Here is a 25,280-nt window from a genome sequence, read left to right as displayed (position 1 = left end):
GTTGGAGAGGGCCTTGTATGTGAGGGGGAGGAGTTTGAAGAGGATTCTGTAGGGGAAGGGGAGCCAGTGTAAGGCTTGGTAGAGAGGTGAGGAAGATGTGAAGTGGTGAGAGAGGACAATAAGACTAGCTGCAGCATTAAGTATAGATTGAAGATGAGTAAGATGGGAGTGGGTGAGGCCAGTAAAGAGAAGGTTGAAGTAGTCGAGACGAGAAATGATCAGTGAGCGAATAAGAGTTTTGGTGGCATCCTGGGAGAGTAAGGGTCTGATACAGGCGATGTTGCGAAGCTGGAAGCAATAGGATGGGGCAAGAGATTAAATGTGAGGTGTGAAGGAGAGGAAGGAGTCAAGAATGACACCCAGGCAGCAGAGCTGGGGAACAGAGGAGATAGTAGTGTTATCAACGAGTTAAGGACATGGGAAAGCTCCACGTTATAAATAGACCTAGCGGCTGTAATTTTCACATTATGCAGCAGGAGCTCTTCATATGAAGAGCTAGTTTGCTACAGTCCCAAGCCTTTTTTTTTATTATTTTGCCAAGCAAGTATCCCCTGAATTTTGAAAACTTTTTGTCTTTTTCTTTTATTTTTTTATGGATAGGGATTTTTTTTCAGGTGTCAAGCTGCAAGATCCTATGATATCATTTTATTTTATGGATAAGCAAGAACTTGGATGTTAGTGAGTACTACAGTTTTTTTCTATTTATTCCAAATAAAGTTATTTTACAAACGAGGAGTTTGTTTTATTTACATTTTGTCTTGGTCCACTAGGTGCCAGGGTATGCTTTTTGTTTTTTTAAATGTACTAATGTTTAATTTTATTTCTTCTTTTGCTGCATTATGCATTGTATTGTGCTACGGGGTAAAAATGGCAACACTGACTGTCGACGGGTAGTAAAGTCGACAGTCACAATGTCACCATTGAAACGGCAATGACACTGCCAGCCAGCAATGCAGCCGCCTTGCTGGCTGGCAGTGTCGACTTTACTACCTGTCGACAGTCAGTGTTGCCATTTTTACCCCGTAGACATACTGAATCTATCGACATTCTGACTGTCAACATTTTGGTGTCCAGAACCTGACTGTGGACAGGTTCAGAGTCGACAGATCGCACCCACCCCATTAATTTATTATTCATCATCATCACCATTTATTTATATAGCACCACGGATTCCGCAGCGCTGTACAGAGAACTCACTCACATCAGTCATTGAACCATAGGAGCTTACAGTCAAATTCCCTAACATACACACACAGTCAGACAGACAGAGAGAGACTAGGGTCAATTTTGATAGCAGCCAATTAACTTACTAGTATGTTTTTGGAGTGTGGGAGGAAACCGGAGCACCCGGAGGAAACCCAGGCAAACACAGGGAGAAAATACAAACTCCACACAGATAAGGTCATGGTCAGGATATGAACTCATGACCCCAGCGCTGTGAGGCAGAAGTGCTAACCACTTAGCCACTGTGCTGCCGTTATTATTGCAGTTATCTATGCTGAAGTATGGCATAAATAAATTTACCATCAATAACTGCAATAAATAAGTGACATTTTATACAAGAGAAACATCCTGGAGGGTCTGCAATTGGCACACTTTAAAGTTGATACATGCAAATATGCTGAAAATGAAAGGGATAGCTATTCTTGCTAATGATCCATGCATGTTGACGTTATTCTTATGACACAGCAAAGGAGACATACATTGTAATTACAGAATAAATGTTCTTTCTATTTTGTTAGCATGCTATCTCCTGGTGAAGCTCGCTCATTGTGTCCAGTTGCCTGGACACTGCATTGTGATGTTAATTACAAGCATCCTGGGAGATCAGCCTGGGGCAGTGGAGGGAGGAGACATATACTAGTTGGCTTCATAGTGCAGGCTTGCGTCTATCAAGCTGCATTTTAATGATTACCAATGTGCTGACTTCTTGGGGTAATTATCTTTACACTGTACCTGGAACCTCAACTCAGTTATAGTTGAATTAATGATAAAAAAAAGCCCTCTTGATTATTTTTTTTTGCTATGCTATGGCATACATTTGGAAGAGGCTAGTTACTATTTAACTTTATTAATTGTTGCTATATTTTCTGTTTCTTCTTTTTTATTGGCTTTTATATAATCTCATACAGAACACGTAGCACTATGTCATCTTATCACTGGGAAGCAAGGAGGAGGCAGCATGTCCTGGACAGGAGGAGATCCAATCTTGAGAAGGCGGTGAGTGATCTGCACTTATCATTGATACGATCTTGTATTATTAACATTTATTTACATAGCGTCAGCATACTCTTTTGTGTCATTTTATACAGAGTTAGTGCACCGAGAATAAATACAAGCACAGTAAAGCATTGCAATAAAATAACAAAACAGTCATGTGATACAGCACACAACACATATTCTACCAAAGGACTTGTTTTACTCATTAAATATAAATTAAGCAGCACATTTGGTGGTTCACTAATAGGACCAACGCACAGCAACTTTTGATTTTATTTGTGCTTCATTAGAACCCATTACCTATGTTTTATATCCGTTTTTATTGAGACTGCATAGTATACATGTTAGATGACCACACACGGGCTAAACCTGCTTCCAGCATCATTTTCAGAAAATGACCACACATTATTAATATTATTATTATTGTACAGCTCTGCAGTAGGGAAAACAGTACATACATAAAACAGGGACATACAAGGTAGACAAAATAAATGCAGATATGAAAAACAGGATATGGAGGACCCCGCTCATTAGAGAGCTTACATCATAGTTGCCAACTCTCCCGGATGCGGGGTGGGTCTCCCGGACTCCAGGGAGAGTATGGCAATCTTCCGCATCTGCCCACTTACTAGTGAAGTGGGCAGAATTAGGTCCAAAATGCTGCGATTGTCCGGAAATCGCGGCATTTGGCCCCACCCCCTGCTGTAATATTACGTCATTAAGTCCCGGGAGTGGGTCCAAAAGGACGCAATTTTTGGGTCCCCGCCCCCTGCATGCCAACCTCCCCCCCCCCCCCGGCAGCTCCCGGAAGCCAATTACAAGAAGTTGGCAAGTATAGTGGAAGATGACAGCCGGCAGCCATAATCCTCTTTATACTATATTTATGGGCATGCACGATAATCTGATCTAAATCAATTTGATCATTATTGGGCACCATATACATTTTGGGGCTACAAAATTGATATTTTGCAATGTCTCTGGCCAGCTGTAAACTCTCTTCGCATAGCATTGGTGCCTTTTATATAAACTACTAGTAAGAAAAAAAAAGATGCAGCAAAAATGCATTATATGTTTTTTTCCCTGTTCACACTGATTAAAAGTTGCCGCAAGTTTTTTCATGTACAGTATAGATATATTGCTTACAAACTCTGTAATAGCTCTGACTGCAGCAAACATTCTCTGTCCTCAATGATTTTGTCATGCTGTTGGAAAGATGTATCAGCTAGTACATTATCCACAACCACTGTGGCTAAAAATATATAAGATATATGTAAAATATAATATACAAAAGGGTCAAATTAAAAACAAACAGCAAAAAGATTAATATACTTGCTTAAAACAAAATAAACTACTTGACTTTTGAAAATTACCTTAATTTCAATAATCCCCATCATCAAACCAAAATATTTTGCTTTGAGATCAAACTAAAATCATTGATAACATATATATAGCATAATGCATATAGTGCACATGACCCATATAACTTTAAACTATTTTAGTTTAAATTGAATACAAGAAATTGTTGGTTCAAATAGAATTATAGGATTAGTGGTGGTAAAATTTTATGCAGCCAAACAATTGTTCCTAAAATTGCCATTAAATGAGCAGATCCTATGTTTTGGCCTGATTGCCTAATGACCAGTTATGTTTAATTTAGCCACACACAGTAGGCTAAATTGCACAGTTCGAGTCATTCAGTGATAAGGTCAAACTACTGGATCCAATAAGTGGGATTACTGCACACACATACAGATTACGGTTACAGCCAAATCAATTTACAAACCAAACCTACAAAAATCCAAATGACTTACTGTTCTGCTTGGGCATTTTGATCCCATACACAGAGAAATGTTGTGGGGATTAAATTACTAAATTGCCGGACTAAATCACACTAAAGGTGACCTTGTTATCAGTATGAAAAGGTATATTAAACAAATAAGGAATTCCATAATGTGAATTATAACATGAATTCAGCTAATTAATGTATGTAATGTATGTCTGCACAATAGGTCACCTGTATATTCATCTATGATGTCAACGTAATGTGGCGTATGCTTACAGTCTACTAAAGATACGATTTTTATTAGTTGACGCCAATTAATACCAGAAGTGATGCAAATATTTATTTTTCTATTCCCCAAAATATTTAGTAACCTTTGGAATAGGATTTCTATTAAATATGGGTTTGTACTTACAAACTATAAGGACCTGATTCATTAAGGATCTTAACTTGAGAAACTTCTTATTTCAGTCTCCTGGATAAAACCATGTTACAAGGGGTGACAATTAGTATTCTGTTTTGCACATAAGTTAAATACTGACTGTTTTTTCATGTAGCACACACATATCAACTTTAAATTTCAGTGTACAAATAAGCTATCAATTATTTGTGTGCTACATGAAAAAACAGGCATTATTTAACTTATGTGCAAAACAGAATACTAATTTGCACCCCTTGCATTGTTTGTTTACATGGTTTTGTCCAGGAGACTGAAATAAGAAGTTTCTCAATTTAAGATCCTTAATGAATCAAGCCCTAAGTGTTTAGGTCAGTAGCATGTAAGGATTCAATTAAATAAATAAGCTGATTTCCTTGCAGCAAATGTTTAAATTTGTGTTGTATGCTTTAGTTGTAGATCTGATAATCTCTTCTATAGTGCACTGCACATTTAATCGATTTTTTATTTTTGTAGTACAGGATGTAAGGGTCTATTTACTAATATGCAAAGATCAGGCAGTTTTTTTCTATTGTCTCTTATCACAGTGTTAGAAAATCACCTACCACCGCAATATATCAATAAAATATCCTTGGGACAGATAAGTGATACTCTGTGGTAAGGGTTAAGGCTAGGTACACACTAGGGGGTATATTTACTAAACTGCGGGTTTGAAAAAGTGGAGATGTTGCCTATAGCAACCAATCAGATTCTAGCTATTTATTTAGTACATTCTACAAAATGACAGCTAGAATCTGATTGGTTGCTATAGGAAACATCTCCACTTTTTCAAACCCGCAGATTAGTAAATATACCCCTATAGGTTTTTCAGACAACTATCAGGCCATACATCTGATAAATGACGGTTTGGCCCGATATCGCATTAGTGTGTATACTCGCATGATTACCGAGAGCCGTTCCAAAGTACCGATTGTCGTTTCATTTCATTGCTCGTTTTGTTTAAAAATCTCATTCCAACCGGCTTCTGATCTTGCAGTGTGTATGCACTCACACGACTGTCTGTGTTAAATGTAGAGAGTGCTGTAGGTGGATTAAATCGTCTGTTCGTTCCGAGACTGAGTGTTTCGTTTCAGAGTCACAGAGGCTAACAAAATAAAATTATGGTAAAGTCAAATGTTTATTTGGTGTGTTATAATCAGTGTGACAGGAATTGGTTTTTGCTACAGTATAGGGACCACACATTCGTGATGCTGATTGAGGATTATCTTATTACAATAATTTTGCTCATGGAAAAAAAAATCAATATATTTTTCTGAATCTTGTTTCTGTACTGCACCAAACAAGACACACAATGTACCTCTTCTGTACTTCAGCGGCAATGTGTTGACCTCGGCCAACTCCCTGTACAAGCTCCTGCTACTGCACAAATGTGGTGATTTTGTTTCGCTATGGGCCCTGGACGAAATCTAAGTGCATTTATGCAAATCAAGGTGGTAAAAAAAAACCCAGTAGATAAGATCCAGGGGTAAATGTATCAAGCTGAGAGTTTTCCGGCAGGTTCGAAAAGTGGAGGTGTTGCCTATAGCAACCAATCAGATTCTAGCTGTCATTTTGCAGAATGTACTAAATAAATGATAGCTAGAATCTGATTGATTTTTAAAACCCGCCGGAAAACTCTCAGCTTGATACATTTACTCCCCAGTGTCTTAAACTGGATGATAATTTATCAGGTTCCTTATTTCGGACCTATATTGGTTAATTTACAGGAGAAAATGATGGGTGAAAATGATTGCAGTTAGATTAGTGCTCTTCCGAGTGGTGGAATTTTGTTACAATGACAGAATCCAATTACAAGCCATGGCACTTTCAGTCGTTGTTCCAATATAGCACCTAGACACCACAGCAAGCAAACTGCTTTGACATACAATACAACAGGAGAGCTATCATTTTCAGCTATGAAACTATAGGAGTGTTTGAGTAACTAAATACTTCACAGAGGAGTCATAATTCAACAGTAGCAAGATTCTTGGCAACAATTACACTGCAGTCTCTGTTGATCTGTCACAGTGGGGCTGAGGCAGACGTGGTCGCAAAATCGAAGTAACTTACTGTGAAAAAAATAAATATGAAAAATGAGAGTATTTCTGCAGAGCAGTGCACATCTCAATCAGGTGCAAAAGATACGCCTCCTAACATATTAGTTTACTGTATTTGTCCCCATATGTAAAGCGCTACGAAATATGTTGTCGCTATATAAATAAATGATGATGATGAATACGCTACGCAAACTGTCGTACATCCAATTGCCTTAAACCCTTGGGATAGATTTACTAAAGCTTCTACAAATGGAAAAGTGGAGGTGTTGCTCATAGCAACCAATGAGATTCTACCTATCATTTTCTAGAATGCACTAGATCAGTGATGGGCACCTGAAATACTTCAGGGGCTGCAGAGTGCGGCCCTCTAACCTTCAAAACGGTCGCACATTACCCTTAAGCTTAATACTAAATTAAAACAATTCATTTAATCAAAGAAACAGACACCGATCTGTAATAATATACCATCAGGCGTTTTAAACAAGTGTTACAAGCTATAACAAACAAATCTGACGATACAGCAGGAAGGAGCTGGGAGCTGCAGATGAAGGCTCGGAGGGCCGCATGCGGCCATCTGTTGCCCATCGCTGCACTAGATAAATGATAGTGAGAATCTGGTTGCTATGGTTAACACTTCACTTTTTTAGAAGCTTTAGTAGACCTACCACCCCCCAGGTGTCTTAACAGTATGTGTAAAGACAGCATTGGTTATACTGTGGAAGAATGGCCTATGTGTTTGAGCATTATTCATGATCATTGTTTATTTGTAAGGTGCCACAGATTATGCAGCGCTGGACGTACAGCAATATAAAGCATACAAAATAGAACAAGTCTAAAATATTACATTAAAAGCATACAAGTTACACTTAAACATAAAATAGAACATGGACATAGAACAGGTCCAATGAGTTAGATGAAGGAGGTGTAGAAATGAGAGAGAAGGAAAATAGGGCCTTGCTCATGACAGCTTACAGTCTAGAGTGATGGGAAGCTGAGACAAATGGGGAAATCTGAGATGATAGGAGCTAGAAGGAAGTGGGGGGAAGAGGTGTAGATGGAGTAGTCTCAGGTGGAGGTGGGATTGGACAAGGTCAAAAGGTGGGTTTTGAGAGAGTGCTTAAAAGATTGGAGGTGTAAAAGCAGAGGAAGGGAGGTCCACGGATGGGGAGAAGTCCGGGAAGTAAGAGTGAGAGGTGGTAATTGGGGTGTGGGGAGGCAGAGGTAGAGGCAATGCTGAGGGGACAATAGAAGGAGAAGAGCAGTAATGAAAGGGGGGAAGGATAGAGGGGGTCAGAGAATTGAGTTTTTGAGTGAAAAAGAGGCGATTGGGATTGTTGGACTGAGCGGATATTAGGGATCTAAAGTAGGGGGGACAGTAAAGTAAGAAGACAGTATACATTTACAGTGGATAAAGACAGTTTTGGAGTGTGATTTCCTCCATTGGCGGAGTTAGATCATTGTTTTGTTGGCTGCTAGTTTGAGTGGAGTGCCGGGGTTGGCGTTTTGACTGCCGAACCATGGTGGGTCAGGTTGCCTCATCCAGGTCAGTGGAGAGTGTAGTGCTATAAAGAGAAACTGCAGCATTGTGGCAGGACAGGGTAGAGATATCAAAGAGGAGTGTATTATTATTATTATTAATTTTTATTTATAGGGCGCCACTAGGTGTCCGTAGCGCCGTACAGGGCCAAACGAAATTACAATACGAGGTGAGACAGCACAATACAGTAAACAATAAGCACAGTAACTCAGTGAGCTCAAAGCACAGCTAGGGGGGCGGGGGAGGGGAGAGGGGAAGGTCCTCCTAAGACAGAGTCCAAGAGGGAGGGCACGGGTGACAGGGAGACCCCCAGTGGGGGGAGGAGGGAGCGAGAGGGGACAAGGGGAAGAGGGTCCTCGAGGAGGAGGGTGAGGTAGCTGGATGGAGCATAAATAGAGAGGAGGGTGGAAATGTAGGGTGCAGTGGCATTGGCGAGGGCCTTGTATGTAAGAGTGAGGAGCTTGAACAGGATTCTGTAGGGGAATGGGAGCCAGTGAAGGGATAGGTAGAGGGGGAGACAGAAGAGGAGTGGCGAGAAAGGAAGATAAGCCTAGCAGCTGCGTTAAGTACAGATCGAAGGGGAGCGAGATGAGAGAGGGGGAGTCCAGTAAGGAGGAGGTTGCAGTAGTCCAAGCGGGAGATGATCAGAGAGTGAATAAGACATTTGGTGGCATCTTGGGAGAGGAAAGGCCGGATGCGAGCGATGTTCCGCAGCTGGAAGCGGCAGGATTTAGCAAGAGAGAGAATGTGGGGGCCAAAGGAGAGAGAGGAGTCGAGGATGACACAGAGGCAGCAAAGTTGGGGGACAGGGGAGATAGAGGTGTTGTTGACAGTGATAGAGAGGTCAGAAGGGGGCGAGGCATGAGGGGGAGGAAAGACTATGAGTTCAGTTTTGGCGAGGTTAAGTTTGAGGAATCGAGTGGACATCCAGGAGGTGATGGCAGAGAGGCAGGCGGACACCCTAGAGAGGAGGGAGGGAGAGAGATCAGGAGAGGAGATGTAAAGTTGAGTGTCGTCAGCCTAGAGGTGGTAGTTGAGGCCATAGGAGCTGATGAGTTCACCCAGGATTGAGAGGGGCAGAGGAGAGGCTGGTGTTGAGGCCATTAAGGGGCCGCAGTGTACACACAGATTTTGGTATGGGGCAGTGGCGGGGCAAGGTAAGGTTAAAAGAAAGGTGGCTATGGTCAAAAAGTGGGAAGACTGAATTAGAGAAGCTGGAAGAGGTAGGAGAAGACAAGATCCAGTGAGTATCCATCTCCACTGTAAGAGTCCATAAGTTTGGAGGCTGCAGAACTAATAGGAATGTCAATGAGGATATTGACTCTCCCAACAATAAGAGTGGGTTGCTCACTGGAGAGGAAGTGGAATAGTCAGGCAGCAAAGCTGTCAATGTAATGGGAGACAGATGTTACGAGCCGCAGTGGTGCCAACCTGCCGCGACTCACTTACCAGCTGCGTCCTGGCCGTTGTCATTATGACCGTGACGTCACTTCCGGTGACGTCGTCCCGACCGTCTCCTGAGCAATGGTCAGGACACCAGGATAGTGTGTAGTGCCGTGCCCCGTCATGAGACAGTAGCCAGGCACGTGCGCAGATTAGATAATTATTTCATTAGCCTTTAGGGGCATTTCTCATAAATTAGGCTGCAGCTGGTTGATATCCGGGCTCGCCACTAGGCTGCCATTGGTCCATTCCTGTATATAAGACAAGAAGGGCTTTGCCTCCCTGTCGGTTATAGCATTCAGCTCCTGATAGCTGACCTGCTCCTGCCCGTTCTGTTCAAACTTTGGATTTATTTACTGTAGATGACCCTTGGCTTGTTTATTGGACTTTGACTGTATGCTGATTGCACTGACCTCTGCCTTGTTACTCGGATACTCTAACATACCGTCAGCCCTGACCTCTTGCCTGTACCTGACCACGCTACTGCTTTAGACCCTAGACCTCGGCCTATTTCTGACCATTGCTATCTTCTGTCTCCGCCTAATTCCGTGCTGCGGTGTTACTCATAAGCTTACACTATGTTAGAGTTTTAGACCTGGGGGCATCTTAGTATCTGCGAGCGCAACTAGCTCTACAGGAAAGGCGGCTGCCATAGGTGAAGACCTCTACTCCTAGTTCTGCAAGTATATGATGATAGCCTCTAGCCATAACAACAGGGCCAGTGGAGCAATAGGTGACAGCAATTCGAAGGTGGAAAGGATAGAAGAGATGAATGGCATGGACTTCAAAGGAAGAGAAGGAGATGGAGGGTTCCGGGGGATGAGCCTGAATAATAAACCTGGGGACAGTAGGATACTAACTCTGCCACCTTGACAGCTGCATAACTTTGCCCCCTTATGATAAATATTCCAGAACTGTGTCTCCTTAGTTAAGTTAACAATTAATGTGTCCTTAATATTACTCTTTATATTATTTACCCTAAAATATTTTCTTATCCTATACACATACTTATTTAGAATAATTTTTCCTTTCTTGATCCGACTTTTCATAGGAGAAAAAAACCCTGAGACGAAGCGGGCCCGATTCTGAGTACCATGGGCTGGTACAGTTGCGAAAGGAGAGTTTTCCTTAACATTTTTGTAATTACTTCTTTCTTTTGTTAACATAATGACAGCTTCAATCAATGCAGGCAACAAGATCACAACACATGTAGTCCGTTTCATCATTTCCCTTTGCATGTGAATGGTCAAATATGTTATATCCATAAAAATCCGATGCGCTTCTTTATTTGTGCTGTGTGAGGTTTTCATGTGTACCTGCTATAGTATGATTCCAATGTGTCGGTGTCTGTTGGCCAGTATACACACGCCTCAAAAATGTGACACAAAATAATTTCTTTTCACAGCTGGAGAATACTGTTCAGCCTCCGACGCAATCCTCCGGACAACTGAACAATTTTGCTGAACTCTCCAAGCCAATACCAGGTTAGAAAAGCTTACAGTTTGTCAACAGAACATTGCACAGCACCAGCAAGATCAATATTAACAAGGAATCCCAAATAGGATGGTATATAGCTAACACAAATTCTGTATTGACTTTTCCACCAGATAAGATCTGTCAACATTGTGCAAAGGGAACATACTCCCCACCAAAAACCCGTGATGATGATTACACAGCCAAAATGCAAAGCCGATATAATGTGAGTATGATATCTGTGTGTACTGAGCAACTTGAATGGTGTTGTCAACTCGTGTAATGGGGATATGCCACTTAAAACAAAAAAATAACTTGTGCTAGCTCTATTCAGATAATTGGCTGACCTTTTACATTCACAAAAACTGTAAATAATATCCATACTTGCCAACTTTTCCTCGTTGGCTTCAGGGAGATCCCGGGGGAGGTGGGAGTGTGGGGTGGGGCTTGACGGATCGCATCATTTTGGCTAAGATGATGCGATATTTGCGTCATTAAGCCCCGCCCCCCACCACTTATCTATTGCAGGGGGCGAGAACCAGGAGGTTGCCCCGCTCTCCCGGGAGGTGTACCAGAAATACGGGAGTCTCCCAGACATTCCGGGAGAGTAGGCAACTATGTGTTAAAAAAAAACAGCTAATGAATCTCTAGAGACTGAAGTGTCTTTTACATTTCTGTCTCCATTGCTGAAGTCATGTTGTCTTACCTGTCAGTCTTTGATTAAATCTTGGTCTCCATGAAAATGGCCACCTCCATAGGCATCAATACATGGACATAGGACACAATTTCTGAACTGTGTCATCATGCCACAGATGGCAAAGTCAACCACATCTTGTACTGGCTCAGCATCAGGGAGAATACCAGACTCTTCAGGGAGTGAGGGAGATCACCCCTATTTCAGGGAGTCTCCCTGACATTCAGGGAGAGTTGGCAAGTATGATAATATCTGTATAAAAGATGAGTTCTGATGTCATCACTTTAATAGGAAAGCTTGTGTGTGGAGTATAAGGAATACGCACAAGCTACTGTAATTTATTACAAATATTAAAAGACACCTCAGACATGTGTGACCTGTATAAAAACATAGCCTTATGCTTTTATGACTCATGGAACTCCTCTGTGAATTAATGGGCCTGATTCATTAAGGAAAGTTAAGCAAAAAAATTGAGTACGTTTTCTTACTCACGTTTTCTGGACAAAACCATGCTGCAATGCAAGGGGTGCAAATTAGTTTATTATTTTGCACACAAGGAAAATACTGTCTGATTTTTTCACGTGGCACACAAATACCTGATAGCTTATTTGTAGACTGAAATTTAAAGTTGATCTACTGTAGGACATGCCCTACTCCAAATATAAATCTGCCACATTTTAAATTTACCTCCCCCTCCAATGCAACATGGTTTTGCCTTACCTACTTACTTTTGCTTAACTTGCCTTAATGAATCAGGCCTAATATCCTTATAATTTACAGCAGGAGGTACATTATCCCTTTCATAATCAGCTCCCTCTTTATGTCCTTACTAACTACCACGTTCTTAAAAGTGCATAAGCTTTTTATTTACTAACATTGAACAGTGTAAGTACTGTAGAGTAACGGTCCCAAAACCAAATCAGTCATTCATGTGTTACCAAAACTCTTTTTCATTGTTAGGGGTTAAATCAAAAAGACTACAGCCGTATGGAAGGTTTTGTATCCATAGTGAATGAATGAAAACAAACATGTATATTAAGGAAGAACCAAACCTATATTTAAGAAAGTAGCCCAAAAAAAATAATTTTTGAATTTCAAATCAAATTGCAGTCTTTGAGGGGACTTTAATTCTGAGGAACATTGCGGCTGCGCATTTTTAGCATTAGTACGATAGAAAGCTCAGCTCATTTTACCTCACGTCTCTATACGGCGAGTGGAAAAATGAGCAGAGATTTCTGTTAAACTCTCCGCCGCAAAGTGTCTCCGGAATGGTCATGAGACACTTTGCAGCTAATTGAACCCTCCCCTTAATTTGCATATAATTAGTAGAAGCTTGAATGATAACATCTGTAATTTTAAGGGAAAACAGTCATGTGCACTAAATCATTAAGGAAATTAGGATTCCAAATCCAATCTTGGCATTGTTACATCACTAGTATAAAAAAAATGGATGAATACTAGTAGTATTTAGGGTGTTTTTCTCTTTTGCTGCCTCAAGCTCAGATATCCTCTATAGAGAGGTGGTTATGTAGTTGCAGCCAGTGAGACGAAATAGTCGGGAGTGTTGGTGGTTCACTACATTGGTGCTAGTACATTATGATGTTTTGTATTTTACAGTCTGTGCAGTATAACCAGCAGTGGTGAAGGATGGAAACTGGACTTAAACCCTTTATTCCCTGGCACTCACAGAACATATAAATTCTATTTGGAATACTGAGCGGAACTCACTCTACTTATGTGTCGTATGCGCTACAAACATGGTGGCCCGCCACCTAATAATCCTAGTAAATAGGTAATACTTCGTTTTCTGTAGCTGTGGAGCTCTGGGGTTAATAATTGTGTGGATTCATGTGGTGTTTACCATAGATGGGACGTCTTGTATCCATCCACCAGCATCGAAGGAGGTCTGGTGTGGTAAATGTTGACCGTTTTTCTTGACAAAGCTCCACTCGTGGTGGGTTCATAAATGCAGAAAATATATGTAAATAATTGTTACATTAATAAAATAGACAGTGTATAATTTGGCCAAGAAATGTCCACCCACAGGGGATATAACAATGTATTGTAAACAAAAAGAACCAAAACCATAGGACGTTTGCTGGTGCTGACATGTAATTGGACCTCTAGGTAAAGATGATTTGTGATTGTGATAAAACGAGAGAAAATAAGGTAGACTTGTATGTAAAAGTAACAATAATAGGGAGTAGAAATATAAGCAATACTGAAATAAATAATAGAATGTGAAATAAAAAAAATAGAAAATAGAAAAAAAAATAGTGTAAATAAATGAACAATAGTAAATAATGAATGAAGTCATATACAAACTGTTTTGTAGAAAAGCTGATAATCATGTCAAAATGGTGTTTCACCACTCGCGGGTTCATTTATTACAGTATTTCATTGTCTACAACCTCTCCCTACACTGTTATTTAGACACTTGTAGCTTTTTATTTCAATCAGAGTTACAGCCTTTATCGTTTTTTGATTAAATGATCTCGCACCTTCTACACTTGAACCCTTTCCAATCTAGTGGGAAATAGGACATTTCCTGTCCAACCTATACAGTGTATGTCTTATTTATGTAATAATTATTGACACATCTTTTCTTCATCTAACAACTGGATCCTGGGGACTAGTCCTCAGTGAATAGCTCATGACATACCAGTCCCGGAACATCAAATCAGGACCAACATTTACCACAACATACCCTAAACCTGCTGGATACAAGACAGCCAATCAAAGGATAACACCACATGAACCCACTCAACACTGTAATGCAATGCTCCCTCAGGGGCGGATCTAGGAAATGACTATACCCTGGGCGATGTAGGGGGGCGAATTAAGCCCCACCCACTTTCCCGACTTCTAAGGCTGCTGACGGCTGCACAGTATGTGCAGGTCCGTTCAGCTGTGATAATGTGCTGTCCCGCTGCTCTGATTGTGTTTAAAACACAATCAGAGCAGCCGGGCAGCACACTGTCACTGCTGAACGGACCCGCACAGTGTGTTGCTGTCGGCAGCAAGCCCCTGCTAGGGGGGGCGATCGGGATCCGCCACTGTGCTCCCTCCATCAACAAGATAGGTAAATCCTGTCTGAACCCTGAACTGCATACACTAGCACTACAATAAATCATCTGGTTGCAACACTCTGTCTTTTGTTGTTTTCTTTCTCTGTTAAATTGTGATCCATCCATACCACAAAAGCAAAATGAATATGTTATTTAAAAAATACGTTAACAGTGAGAAAATCTTGTTATAGTACTACACTAAATTATTTATATAAAGATAATCTGTATTTATAAAATGTTCAATTCACTACCTATTGATATTGTAGAGATGCAGTGTTAGTCGCACATGCCGTTTACATTAACCATATACCACCAATATTTATTCAGCCATTTAATAGTAAAGCAGAATCTCTATTGCATAAGAGGAGAACTTTTATTATTGTATTCCACTTATTCATATTCAATTTATTTATTAAATGAGCGGAAAAGGGCCAATAACAAATAAATAATTTCATAATTATATGGGGAGATGGTGGCAACGGACACTATAAAGTGAGGGTTAAGCCTGCTAGGGACAATATTTTGTTGCTGGGTTTGCAGAGCCTAGAACTCTCGACACAAATTCGTAAACGCCTGAGGTTCCTGTACAGAGACTGGGGCTGGATCACTTCCCCTTTACCTTCTCACCCCATGACATGGGCCTGATTCAACAAGGAACGTAAATGCCGATACGTGCCATATTTTGCGTAAAATCGCTCTGCACATGCCCAGAACTAGACCATAAGCCAATGAATGCAGCAACAACCAATTCATCGTCAAGGAAAAATCCCAATCCCCTTTAAAAACAAAAACACAGTTTATGTTTTTTTGCATGCCTGCACTATAGAACGCTTTCAAAATCAGGAGCTGTATCTGTCACAAGCATAGTGGATTTTCCATGCGAACCACACAGTATATGTTGGAACAACTTAATGTGGCTGCTCAATCCATAACATGAATGATAGGGAACCCACGAAGGGGATTGGCCAGGAAGGAAAGGGAACTATCTATTGGCACAAATAGCTGAATACATAGATATATAGTAAGGAATCAATCTCATACACTTGCCTATTGCCAAAACACAATTCATCTATCTTAAAAACACAAATTAAACCATAAAATGCATATGGTTAATGTCTTTCTTTTCACTCGCCTTAATTAAGCTTTGTATATTGTAAGTGTAACCTTATGTAAAACCAAATAACCACACGGACACGTATTAACTTTTGGCAAAAAAGTTGCAGTTTTATTAATAACAAATTACTAATTACAAGATTATGAATGGTGGCGGTCCAGCTGGAATCGGGACAGTTGGGAGGTATGCTCTGGCTCTATCACTGCCCTAACTAAATGTTTTTTATTGCAAGTCCGTCATACTCAAACTCACCACCAGAGGGCTGATCATCCACTAATTACCTAGGACAATGTGATATAATTTGACCCACATATCTGGTACCTATCCTGACAAAATTATTACGTTTTAACCATAAATGCAGTGACTTTGACAAGCTTTTGTTCTATTTGGTATATGCTGTGAATAACATACACATCTATTGGTCATAATAGCATTTAACCTGGGCAAATCAATTTTTTTAATTCGTCCAAACAAGTATTTTGCTTAAATTTTAATTGTGGGTCCTAAGAAAGAGAAAATCAGTAAGACTGTTTCCCAAATAAAAAATTTTCACCCGCAGTCACCTTCCACTAAAGCTACTCAGCTCACTATTACTACAAATCGCCTACACATGGAATCTCTTGATCTTCCCCTGTACAAGACTCACCTCTTGGGAGTACTGAGCAACTCTTCAAGCTGAGCTAACATCCGGACTTCATATCTTCAGAAGGAAATGACATGGAGTTAGAGGAAAGAAAAGGTCATGTGGAATCGAAATCAGAAAAGTTGGTGGTATCCCGTAAAAAGCTTCTAACTGCACACGAGAATCTTCAAGAGAAAGTCCATTCAGTGAAAGATAAGCTTGATGATCTTGAAGACAGATCTATTAGAAATAATATTAAAATATGTGGGGCTCCGGAATCTGTTGATAATGCCAGTCTCTACATATTCACTATGTCTCTTTTCAAGAATCTATTACTCAGGCAGTGATTTACTTAATGATCATATCCACAGACTACCTAAGCCCAGGTAAGCATCGGCTGACTTTCTCCTTAGAATACACTTTTTTCACATCAAAGAAAAAAATCTTAAAAGCGGTTAGGTGCTGTCTCCACCAAAGACATTATTCCAACCTATCCCTTAATTAGTGAAATATGTTCGTGAACACCCATCATATCTCTAAATGTAAGAACCATATAGAAACTTTAACAAAAGTAATCCATAGACTATATTTGAGGTACCCCAAGTGCCAGCATGCCCTGGCAGCCATGGGTATGCTGGTGCTTGTAGTACTACAAGCACCGGCACGCCTGGGTTGCTGGGATGTGTAGTTCATCTATGTAAAATAGCATTTAAGTAATTTTTTAACCATTTATTATCCCACACTCACCACCAAAGGATGTGGGTAGAGCCCTGGTGTTGTCAGCATGGGGCTGGGTACCCCTAGGGAGGGGGCCCACATTTCCAACTCGCTAGGGAATCCAGCCCCATGTTGACCAGCCTGGGGCTAAGCCTAGGGCTGGTTGAAGGAGAATCGAGGGGACCCCATGTTGTTGGTCCTCCCGATTTTCCTCTGACCTACAATAGTTAGGCAGCACTATTATTATTATCCTTTTTTTGTTAGGCACCACAAGAGTTCCGCAGCGCCGTACACTGCACTAACAGTAGGCTATACAGGGTAAGACATTACTGAAAAATAAACAATAAATACCAAAACTTCAGAAGCTCCAATGCAGTAAAGACGGAGCAGAAGAACAGGTATGGAAACAGGAGGGAAGAGGGCCCTGCTCAAATGAGCTTACATCCTAAGGGAGGGTGAACAAGACTCAGGCACAAAGGGGAGCCAGTTGACGTATATGGGAGAGAAAGGGGGCCGGGAGGACGGGTTAAGTGGAAGATTGGTAGGCTTTAAGGAACAGGTGGGTTTTGAGTGGCCGTTTAAAGGAGCTTAGATTGGGAGAGAGACGGATGGAGTGAGGGAGGTCGTTCCAGTAAAGGGGGGCTGCACGGGAGAAGTCCTGGATTCTGGAGTGGAAAGAGGTGACCAGAGTGGAGGAGAGGCGACGGTCATTTGCCGAGCGCAGGAAGCGGGCAGGAGTGTGAATGGAGAGGAGGTTAGAGATATAGGGGGGCAGTAGACTGGGAGAGAGCCTTGTACGTGGTGGTCAGGAGTTTGAAAAGGATTCTGTAGGGGATGGGAAGCCAGTGAAGGGCAAGGCAGAGAGGGGATGCGGAGGAGGAGCGGCGAGAGAGGAAGATGAGACTTGCCGCCGCATTGAGAATAGAGCGGAGGGGGGCAAGGTAGAAGAGTGGGAGGCCAGTAAGGAGAAGGTTGCAGTAATGGAGACGGGAGATAATGAGTGCGTGGATGATGGTTTTGGTGGCATCCTGAGACAGGAAGGGTCTGATGCGGGCAATGTTGCGAAGTTGGAAGCGACAGGCTTGGGCAAGGGATTGAATGTGGGGGGCAAAAGAGAGAGAGGAGTCGAAGATAACGCCCAGGGAGCAAAGTTGGGTGACAGAGGAGATGGTTTTGTTGTTAACAGTGATAGAGAGGTCATAGTGGGAGGGGAGCCTGGGGGGAGGAAAGACAATGGGCTTGAGTCATTAAGGAGAGCAAAGCATATAAAAGGAGTAACTCTGCACCTGGGCAAAACCATGTTGAATTGGAGGGGGGATAAATTTAAAATGTGGCGACAGATTTATAGTTGGGTAGGGCATGTCCTAGACCAACTTTAAATTTCAGTGCAAAAATAAAGCTATCAAGTATTTGTGTACTACATGAAAAAACATCCAGTATTTAACTTATGTGCAAAATAATAAACCAATTAGCACCCCTCACATTGTAACATGGTTTGTCCCGGTGAACATTTACTCCTTTTTTATGCTTTGCTCTCCTTAATGACTCAGGCCCAATGAGTTCAGTTTTAGAGATGTTAATTTTGAGAAAGCGCGAGGACATCCAGGAGGAGATGGCAGAGAGGCAGTCGGATACACGAGAGAGGAGGGTGGAGGAACGATCGGGTGAGGAGATGTAGAGTTGAATGTCATCAGCATAGAGGTGATACTGAAGACTGAAGGAGGGGATGAGGGCACCAAGGGAGGAGGTATAGAGCGAAAAGAGTAGAGGGCTGAGAACAGAGCCCTGAGGGACTCCAACAGGGAGAGGGGAGGGGGGGAGGAAGAGTCAGACGTGGATACAGAGAAGGAGCAGTTAGCTAGGTATGAGGTGAACCAGGCTAGGACAGACCCAGATAGGCCAAGAGAGAAGAGTTTGTAGCAGGAGGGGATGGTCAACGGAGTCAAAGGCCGCAGAGACGTTGAGGAGGATGAGTAGGGAGAAGTGACCCTTGGATTTGGCCAATAGGAGATCATTGGTAACTTTGGCCAGGGCAGTTTCAATGGAGTGGAGGGGGCAGAAACCTGATTGGAGAGGGTCGAGGAGGGAATGGTCCGAGAGGTGTCTGGTGAGGCGGCAGCAGACAATCCTCTCAAGTAGTTTGGAGGCATAGGGGAGAAGAGAGATAGGGCGATAGTTAGCAGGAGAGGTGGGGTTTTTTAGGATGGGAGAGATAAGAGCGTGTTTATAGCCTAGAGCACTAGAACCCTAAAGCACTAGGGTTAATATGATTGGGGAAGGGGTATATTTATTTTTAATACTGTTTACTGCCGGCAGGTCCGGCGGCTGTATAGTCACTGGACCCACTGGCATTGCTGTTTTAATGTCGGCATTGTGACTGTCTGCATTTTCACTGTCGGCAATCACAATGTCTATATTTAATCTGTATCGGGGAAATTAAAATACCAGCATTTAGCCTGTTGGCATTCTCGTGTCGGAAGGATAAGTGTCGGTATTTCTTTCATTCCCAACCCGAGGTAAGCACTCTTGATGAATGCGTAATTCTTGCATAACGATGAGCAATTTGGAAATGCAGGGTATTAGCAGAGAGATGATCACTTCGTAATACTGGGTATTCAGTAAACAGAGCTGGAAACAACTGGAGCCTGGAGCCAAGACCTATCCTCAGGAAAGAAAGTTTGTTGTTCTGGCCATGAGCAGATCTCAGCAGCAGGTTTAAATAGAGTATTCCTAATACCTATTGGTTGCACAGATCATGTGATCACAAATGCTGATATTTGGGTGGCCTGAAGTATCACTGATTGAATCCAAGATGGCCGCATCCATGCAGAAGAACAAACATTAGGGGGTAAATGTATCGAGCTGAGAGTTTTCCGGTGGGTTTGAAAAACCAATCAGATTCTAGCTGTCATTTATTTAGTACATTCTACAAAATAATAGCTAGAATCTGATTGGTTGCTATAGACAACATCTCCACTTTTCAAACCCGCCAGAAAACTCTCAGCTTGATACATTTACCCCTATGTGTTAGTTTAAAAATGAAGAAGTGGTGCTCAAGACTGCCGCAGGCGACCACAAGAGACCAGGATAGCTGTCATATAACAGCAGCAGACATGATAAGTGTGTCTAAGACCCCAATGTGTGACATATAGCTGTTTATAAAACTTTTTTTTTTCTGGAACTTTAGTCACCTAAAACTTCAGATTGACAGACCAGTTGTCCATGACGTTGTTATGCTGGGCCGTGTTCGTTTGTTTAAAATGCATTTACCAAATCTGAGATATTTAAGCCAGGGTGGCTACTAAGAGCACCTGCACAAGTTCTCAGTGTTGACTGTGATTTGAAGTGTCCACCCTATCTAGCTCTAGCTCTATTAAAAATGTAAGCCCAGCTCATAATAGTTATTTAGATTAGGGCACAGTCCATGTTCCAGGTTTTCACAAAAGCTTGGCAGCCAGCACAGGTCTTGCAATCATCATCTATTTATTTATATAGCGCCACTAATTCCGCAGCGCTGCACAGAGAACTCATTCACATCAGTCCCTGCCCCATTGGGGCTTACAGTCTAAATCCCCTAATATACACAAAGATAGAGACTAAGGGCAATTTAATAGCAGCCAATTAACCTACCAGTATGATCTTGGAGTGTGGGAGGAAACCAGAGCACCCGGAGGAAACCCACGCAAACTCCTCACAGAGGCCATTGTCAGGAATCAAACTCATGACCCCAGTGCTGTGAGGCAGAAGTGCTAACCACTAAGCCACCGTGCTGCCCATATGCTACCAAAATTCAAAAAGAAATGTGGTTATAAACATCTCCCTCCCAATTATCAGTGCTTCAGCATTTGCCTTTGGAAAAAAGAAGGGATGCGGGGGTGAAAAGTAAAGGAATAATGATTTTTGGGTCCCTCTCTGTTAAAAGTAACTAGCCTAGTGTTTCAAAGCTTCTATTAATTGTATTAGCATGTGGGCCCATTCTAACACACTGTCTGCATTGCTACTTGAAACGGAATATTGGAGTTGTTAAGTGTTGTATGTCTAATACCCATCCAGAAGAGACCTGTGGACATTATGGGCCTGATTCTTTAAGGCACGCAAAATGAACTTAACTTTTTTTTTAAAAATGCACATAATTCTGGCGTCCGCACGTCCGTATTCAACTAGAAGCGGATCTGAAGAAACGTCACTAGTTAAACACAGGTCTAGGTCCACTCTGCTCTGACAGACAATACACTGCAGGATACGTCCAATAGATATGTGGAATACAAAGTCCCAGCAGAGCGTACAAAGAAATTATTAAATACATTAAAATTGTTAATAATAAAGTCATTAAGGAAAAATTATTTTAAAAAGTGAATTTTTTTTACTTTTTTTTCTACTGTACATAAAATTAATTTTTACAGTTGCTCTTGATTGCAAACACATGTCCTGGCATACATACGCATCTATCATCACTATCAATCGGCACTTACACCTGACCTGTAGCTGGTGCAAGCGATCCGACTGAAAATCACATATACCCCATTCATACTGCACCAAAATCCCGGGTTTTTCCCGGGTCGAGCTCAAACGACCCGGGTCTTGGTGCAGTATGAATGGTACAAGTCAAAAATCCCGGGTCTAAAAACCCGGGTCTTCAACCCGGGATTTATTGAGGGGTAATTCCCGGGTCGGACCCAGGTTGCCTGCACTATGAATGGAAAAACCCGGGTTGCACAGAAAAAGAGAGAGAGAGAGAGAGAGAAGAGAGAGAGAGAGAGAGAGAGAGAAGAGAGAGAGAGAGATTGATTTGTCTGCCAGGATTTAAACACTGGAGCAGCATCCAGTCTTCATTTTTCAGCCAATGAAAACTGCTCTGGTGATGACTCCCACAAATTGCCAGGGCACAGACTTGTGCAGTATGAATGGGGTCAACCCGGGAAATTCCCGGGTCCGAGGTGCAGTATGAATGGTGTTTCTGAGCTGGGACGCACCGAGCCCCGGCAAAAACCCGGCTTCAAAAACCCGGGATATTACAGGGGCGGCAGTATGAAAGTGGGAATACCTGAAAGATTCCCAGAGCTTGAAGTTGACAGATGTATGTGGTCTCAACCTTAGCACTCCCTTACTGTACACTGACTACGTGCACACACCCCCTCCCTCCCCTGTTCCGCCCAATAGTAGGTTGGCGAAAGTGACTTTGCATTTGAAGATGATCTGGATGTACTTCTTTTCACTGGCATATAGGCCTGTTCTGGGCAAGCACCAAGCAATTTTACACAAAATACAGCACATATCGCCATTTACATTCCTTACAAACGGCGCTGAACTTTAGGTGGTAGCTAGTACCCCACAAACAATGCTTATCAAGTGTATACACATCTTCTATTCTGGAATAGTAACATCACTCCTTGATAAAACCAGTATCCAGTTTGTGGGAACCACAACAGAAAAAGCAGTAGATGCCTATTGTGCACACTTGCAACCTGTAATATTAATAACTAAGACTATTGATATTGAAATCAGTGACAGATTAAATCACTCCCTAATGTGGACCTGTTTATCTGATAATAAGGTTCTGGATAGTGAGGACAATTACTGATTAGTATTGTGTGTGCATTAGCTTTGTCCATAGAAATACAATCCTATGATTAAAAATGTAATTTATGCTGACTGTTCTTAAACTTGTTTGAAACGTATCTGTTAATATATATACTATAGTATGAGCAGCCTTCTGGTGGTGCACACACAAACAACTTCTTGCTTGGTTCTTTGCTTTTATTGTCAGGATTGCAAAGTAACAGATAACACAAAGTTACCCACACTTTCTTGTGACGCTAATGCTAAGTAAACAAACACAAACTCCCTAGACACTGGCCGACTTATTCAGCATCAGTGACACTATATAAATGAAAAGGACAGGCTTAAATACTTTACACTCCACCCACAGCCCTAACTTGATGGACAGGTGACACTCCCACCTTACCTTTAGAAAGGAGCTCTCAACAGGTGCTCTGTTTGATTACTCTCACTGTCAGCTTGCTGTTAGCTGTGGAAAAAGACCGTTTCAAACTGCTTCAAAACATGTAAGTTAAATCATACTCTATACTATTATTTTGTCACACATATGTCCTCCACCTGTTTATCTTTGAACTAGGTACAATGCCGCATAAGTGTTTAATGTCAGCATCCTTGCAGTGCAGTCTGTCAGCCAAATAACTGATTCCTCTCTTCCAAACCAATCCCTTTGTCACAATATACAGTATATATATATATATATATATATATATCACTCTCTTTTTTTTTTTTTAAAGCAGCACACTCAGCCTTTCCCACTATTTAGTAAATTGTGTTTATGTATTATTTTGAGTGATGGTGATTTTATTGCTATTTAATAAACATACCTGCATACTTAATCCTGGAGTGCTGACAATATTTTTCTTCTGAATCCTCTTTCTCTCTCTCCCTTTCTCTCTCCCTATCTCCTATCACTATGACAGTGGTTGTGCACTTTGTACAGATTCCCCCTCTCTTGTTAGACACCTCTTAGTTAGACAAACCTTTATAAACTGGATGGCCACTAGCTTTTGGAGATAATTTCCACACTTCTCAGTAGAAGTGTATTTTCTTTCATTCAGAATTTCAGTGACTGAGCACTAAACCTAATGTCTGTGTGTCCCTCTCCAGTGTGCTGTTGTAGTCTTCTGCCTACAGTGACTTGCATAGATAGGGTTGAATCTCTCTGAACTTAGCAGGAAGCATATTTCATCTTGTAGAATACCAAAAAATCATTGCAGATTCAGTTTACTTGGATTAATCTGTTTTGTGCACTAATTATAGTTTATGTGGTAGTGTCTTCCTTCATTATCATCATCATCATCATCATCATAACTGTAATGGACAGTAATGTTTGACAGCAGCTGACTATATTAAGGTTTCTACAGTGACTCTTTCTGATTTTGCATCTCCACTGCTTCTCCTTGTTGCACCCAAACTGTTTCACTAATCCACCAAGGACTGCTTTATTATTGGCGGCTGATAATGCTGATGCCTTGCAGTTACACACATTTTCCTATCGAGGTGCTACAATTGTTGTTCCGCTTCCTTATGTAACAGGTATTCCTGAAACCTCTCAGGGCCTGATTCATCAAGGCATGCATTCACAGTACTATACGCACGTATTTAGGCTTTACGCACTCCAGTATTCATTAAGGTATGGATCTCAAGGTACGTGCACTGTTGAAATTGGGGGCAGGTCTGCTGTGGTCTACTACAAAAGACTCTGCAGGATACGTCCAATAAATATGTGGAGTATAAATTTGGAAAGGAATGCACAGGACAATTAAAACATTCTTGAATTAATGTAATCTGTTAATAATATAGGCATTAATGTTAAAATTGTTTTTTTTTTTATATAAAAAAGTGTTTTTTTCAAATATTTTTTCCCATTAAATACATTTATTAGAATGTTGGTAATGTCTACTGAGCATAAAATAAGTTTTTACAGTGCTTGTGATTGCAAACACATGTTATAGCATGCATACGAGACTGTCAAGACTACTGATCAGGACTTAGACTAACCCTGTAGCCGGAGCAAGAGATACGGTAGAAAAATAAGTAGCTTTGAGACGCTGAGCTGGATTTGGACGTGGCTGGATGTGCTTGAGTTTGGCATGCTCCTACTGTAAATTCACTACAGTAAAACGCCCCTTCACCACCCAGTTCACGCCCCGAAATCGTAGGCTGCAGTCAGTGTCCAGGCTGCGTTCACCCGTCTGGGCCATATCTCTTGATTCTGGGCATGCGCAGAGTGATTTTGCGGACAACATACTCAAAATCGGCAGATACAAGCCTTGATGAATCCTTAGGTTGTAAGCTAATTCGAGCAGAGCCATCTCTACCTTTTATTTCATGTCAGTGTATGTCATTTGTCAACGGTGTACAGTGCTGTGTAGCGTGTCAGAGCTTTATAAATAAATAATGCTCATCATCATCATCATCTAGATCTGGTAAACAGCTGCTCATGTTCAGTGATTTGTCCAGGGGGGGATGGAGTGTAATAACATAGAGTCTGTTTTCTGAAATGGTATTCTGTATTATCTCCTCATCAGCCAGGGAACATTGAACACTGACTCCATGT

The 25,280-nt window shown here is 41.5% G+C and overlaps 2 protein-coding genes across 3 annotated transcripts in view; both read left to right on the top strand.

Annotated features, from left to right (window-relative positions):
- The window catches only part of IFI35 (interferon induced protein 35), a 721,240-nt gene that overhangs the window by 289,974 nt on the left and 405,986 nt on the right, over positions 1-25,280 (top strand). The gene's annotated exons all lie outside the window — the stretch shown is intronic.
- CCDC200 (coiled-coil domain containing 200) lies at positions 585-14,786 on the top strand. 2 transcript variants are annotated; one of them, XM_075215379.1, is made up of 5 exons: positions 585-678; positions 2,133-2,220; positions 10,879-10,957; positions 11,081-11,172; positions 13,258-14,786. In XM_075215379.1, exons 2-5 carry the CDS (start codon positions 2,146-2,148, stop codon positions 13,282-13,284), a joined length of 273 nt encoding a protein of 90 aa, XP_075071480.1. In that variant the 5' UTR covers positions 585-678; positions 2,133-2,145; the 3' UTR covers positions 13,285-14,786. The 2 variants fall into 2 exon arrangements, with proteins under 2 accessions (XP_075071480.1, XP_075071479.1); XM_075215378.1 differs by lacking the exon at positions 585-678 and adding an exon at positions 1,849-1,935.

Source organism: Mixophyes fleayi, chromosome 6, assembly GCF_038048845.1.
Source record: "Mixophyes fleayi isolate aMixFle1 chromosome 6, aMixFle1.hap1, whole genome shotgun sequence".
Classification (NCBI taxonomy): Eukaryota; Metazoa; Chordata; class Amphibia; order Anura; family Limnodynastidae; genus Mixophyes; species Mixophyes fleayi.
Note: the sequence above shows the minus strand (reverse complement) of the source record. Positions and strands in the feature narration are given on the sequence as shown.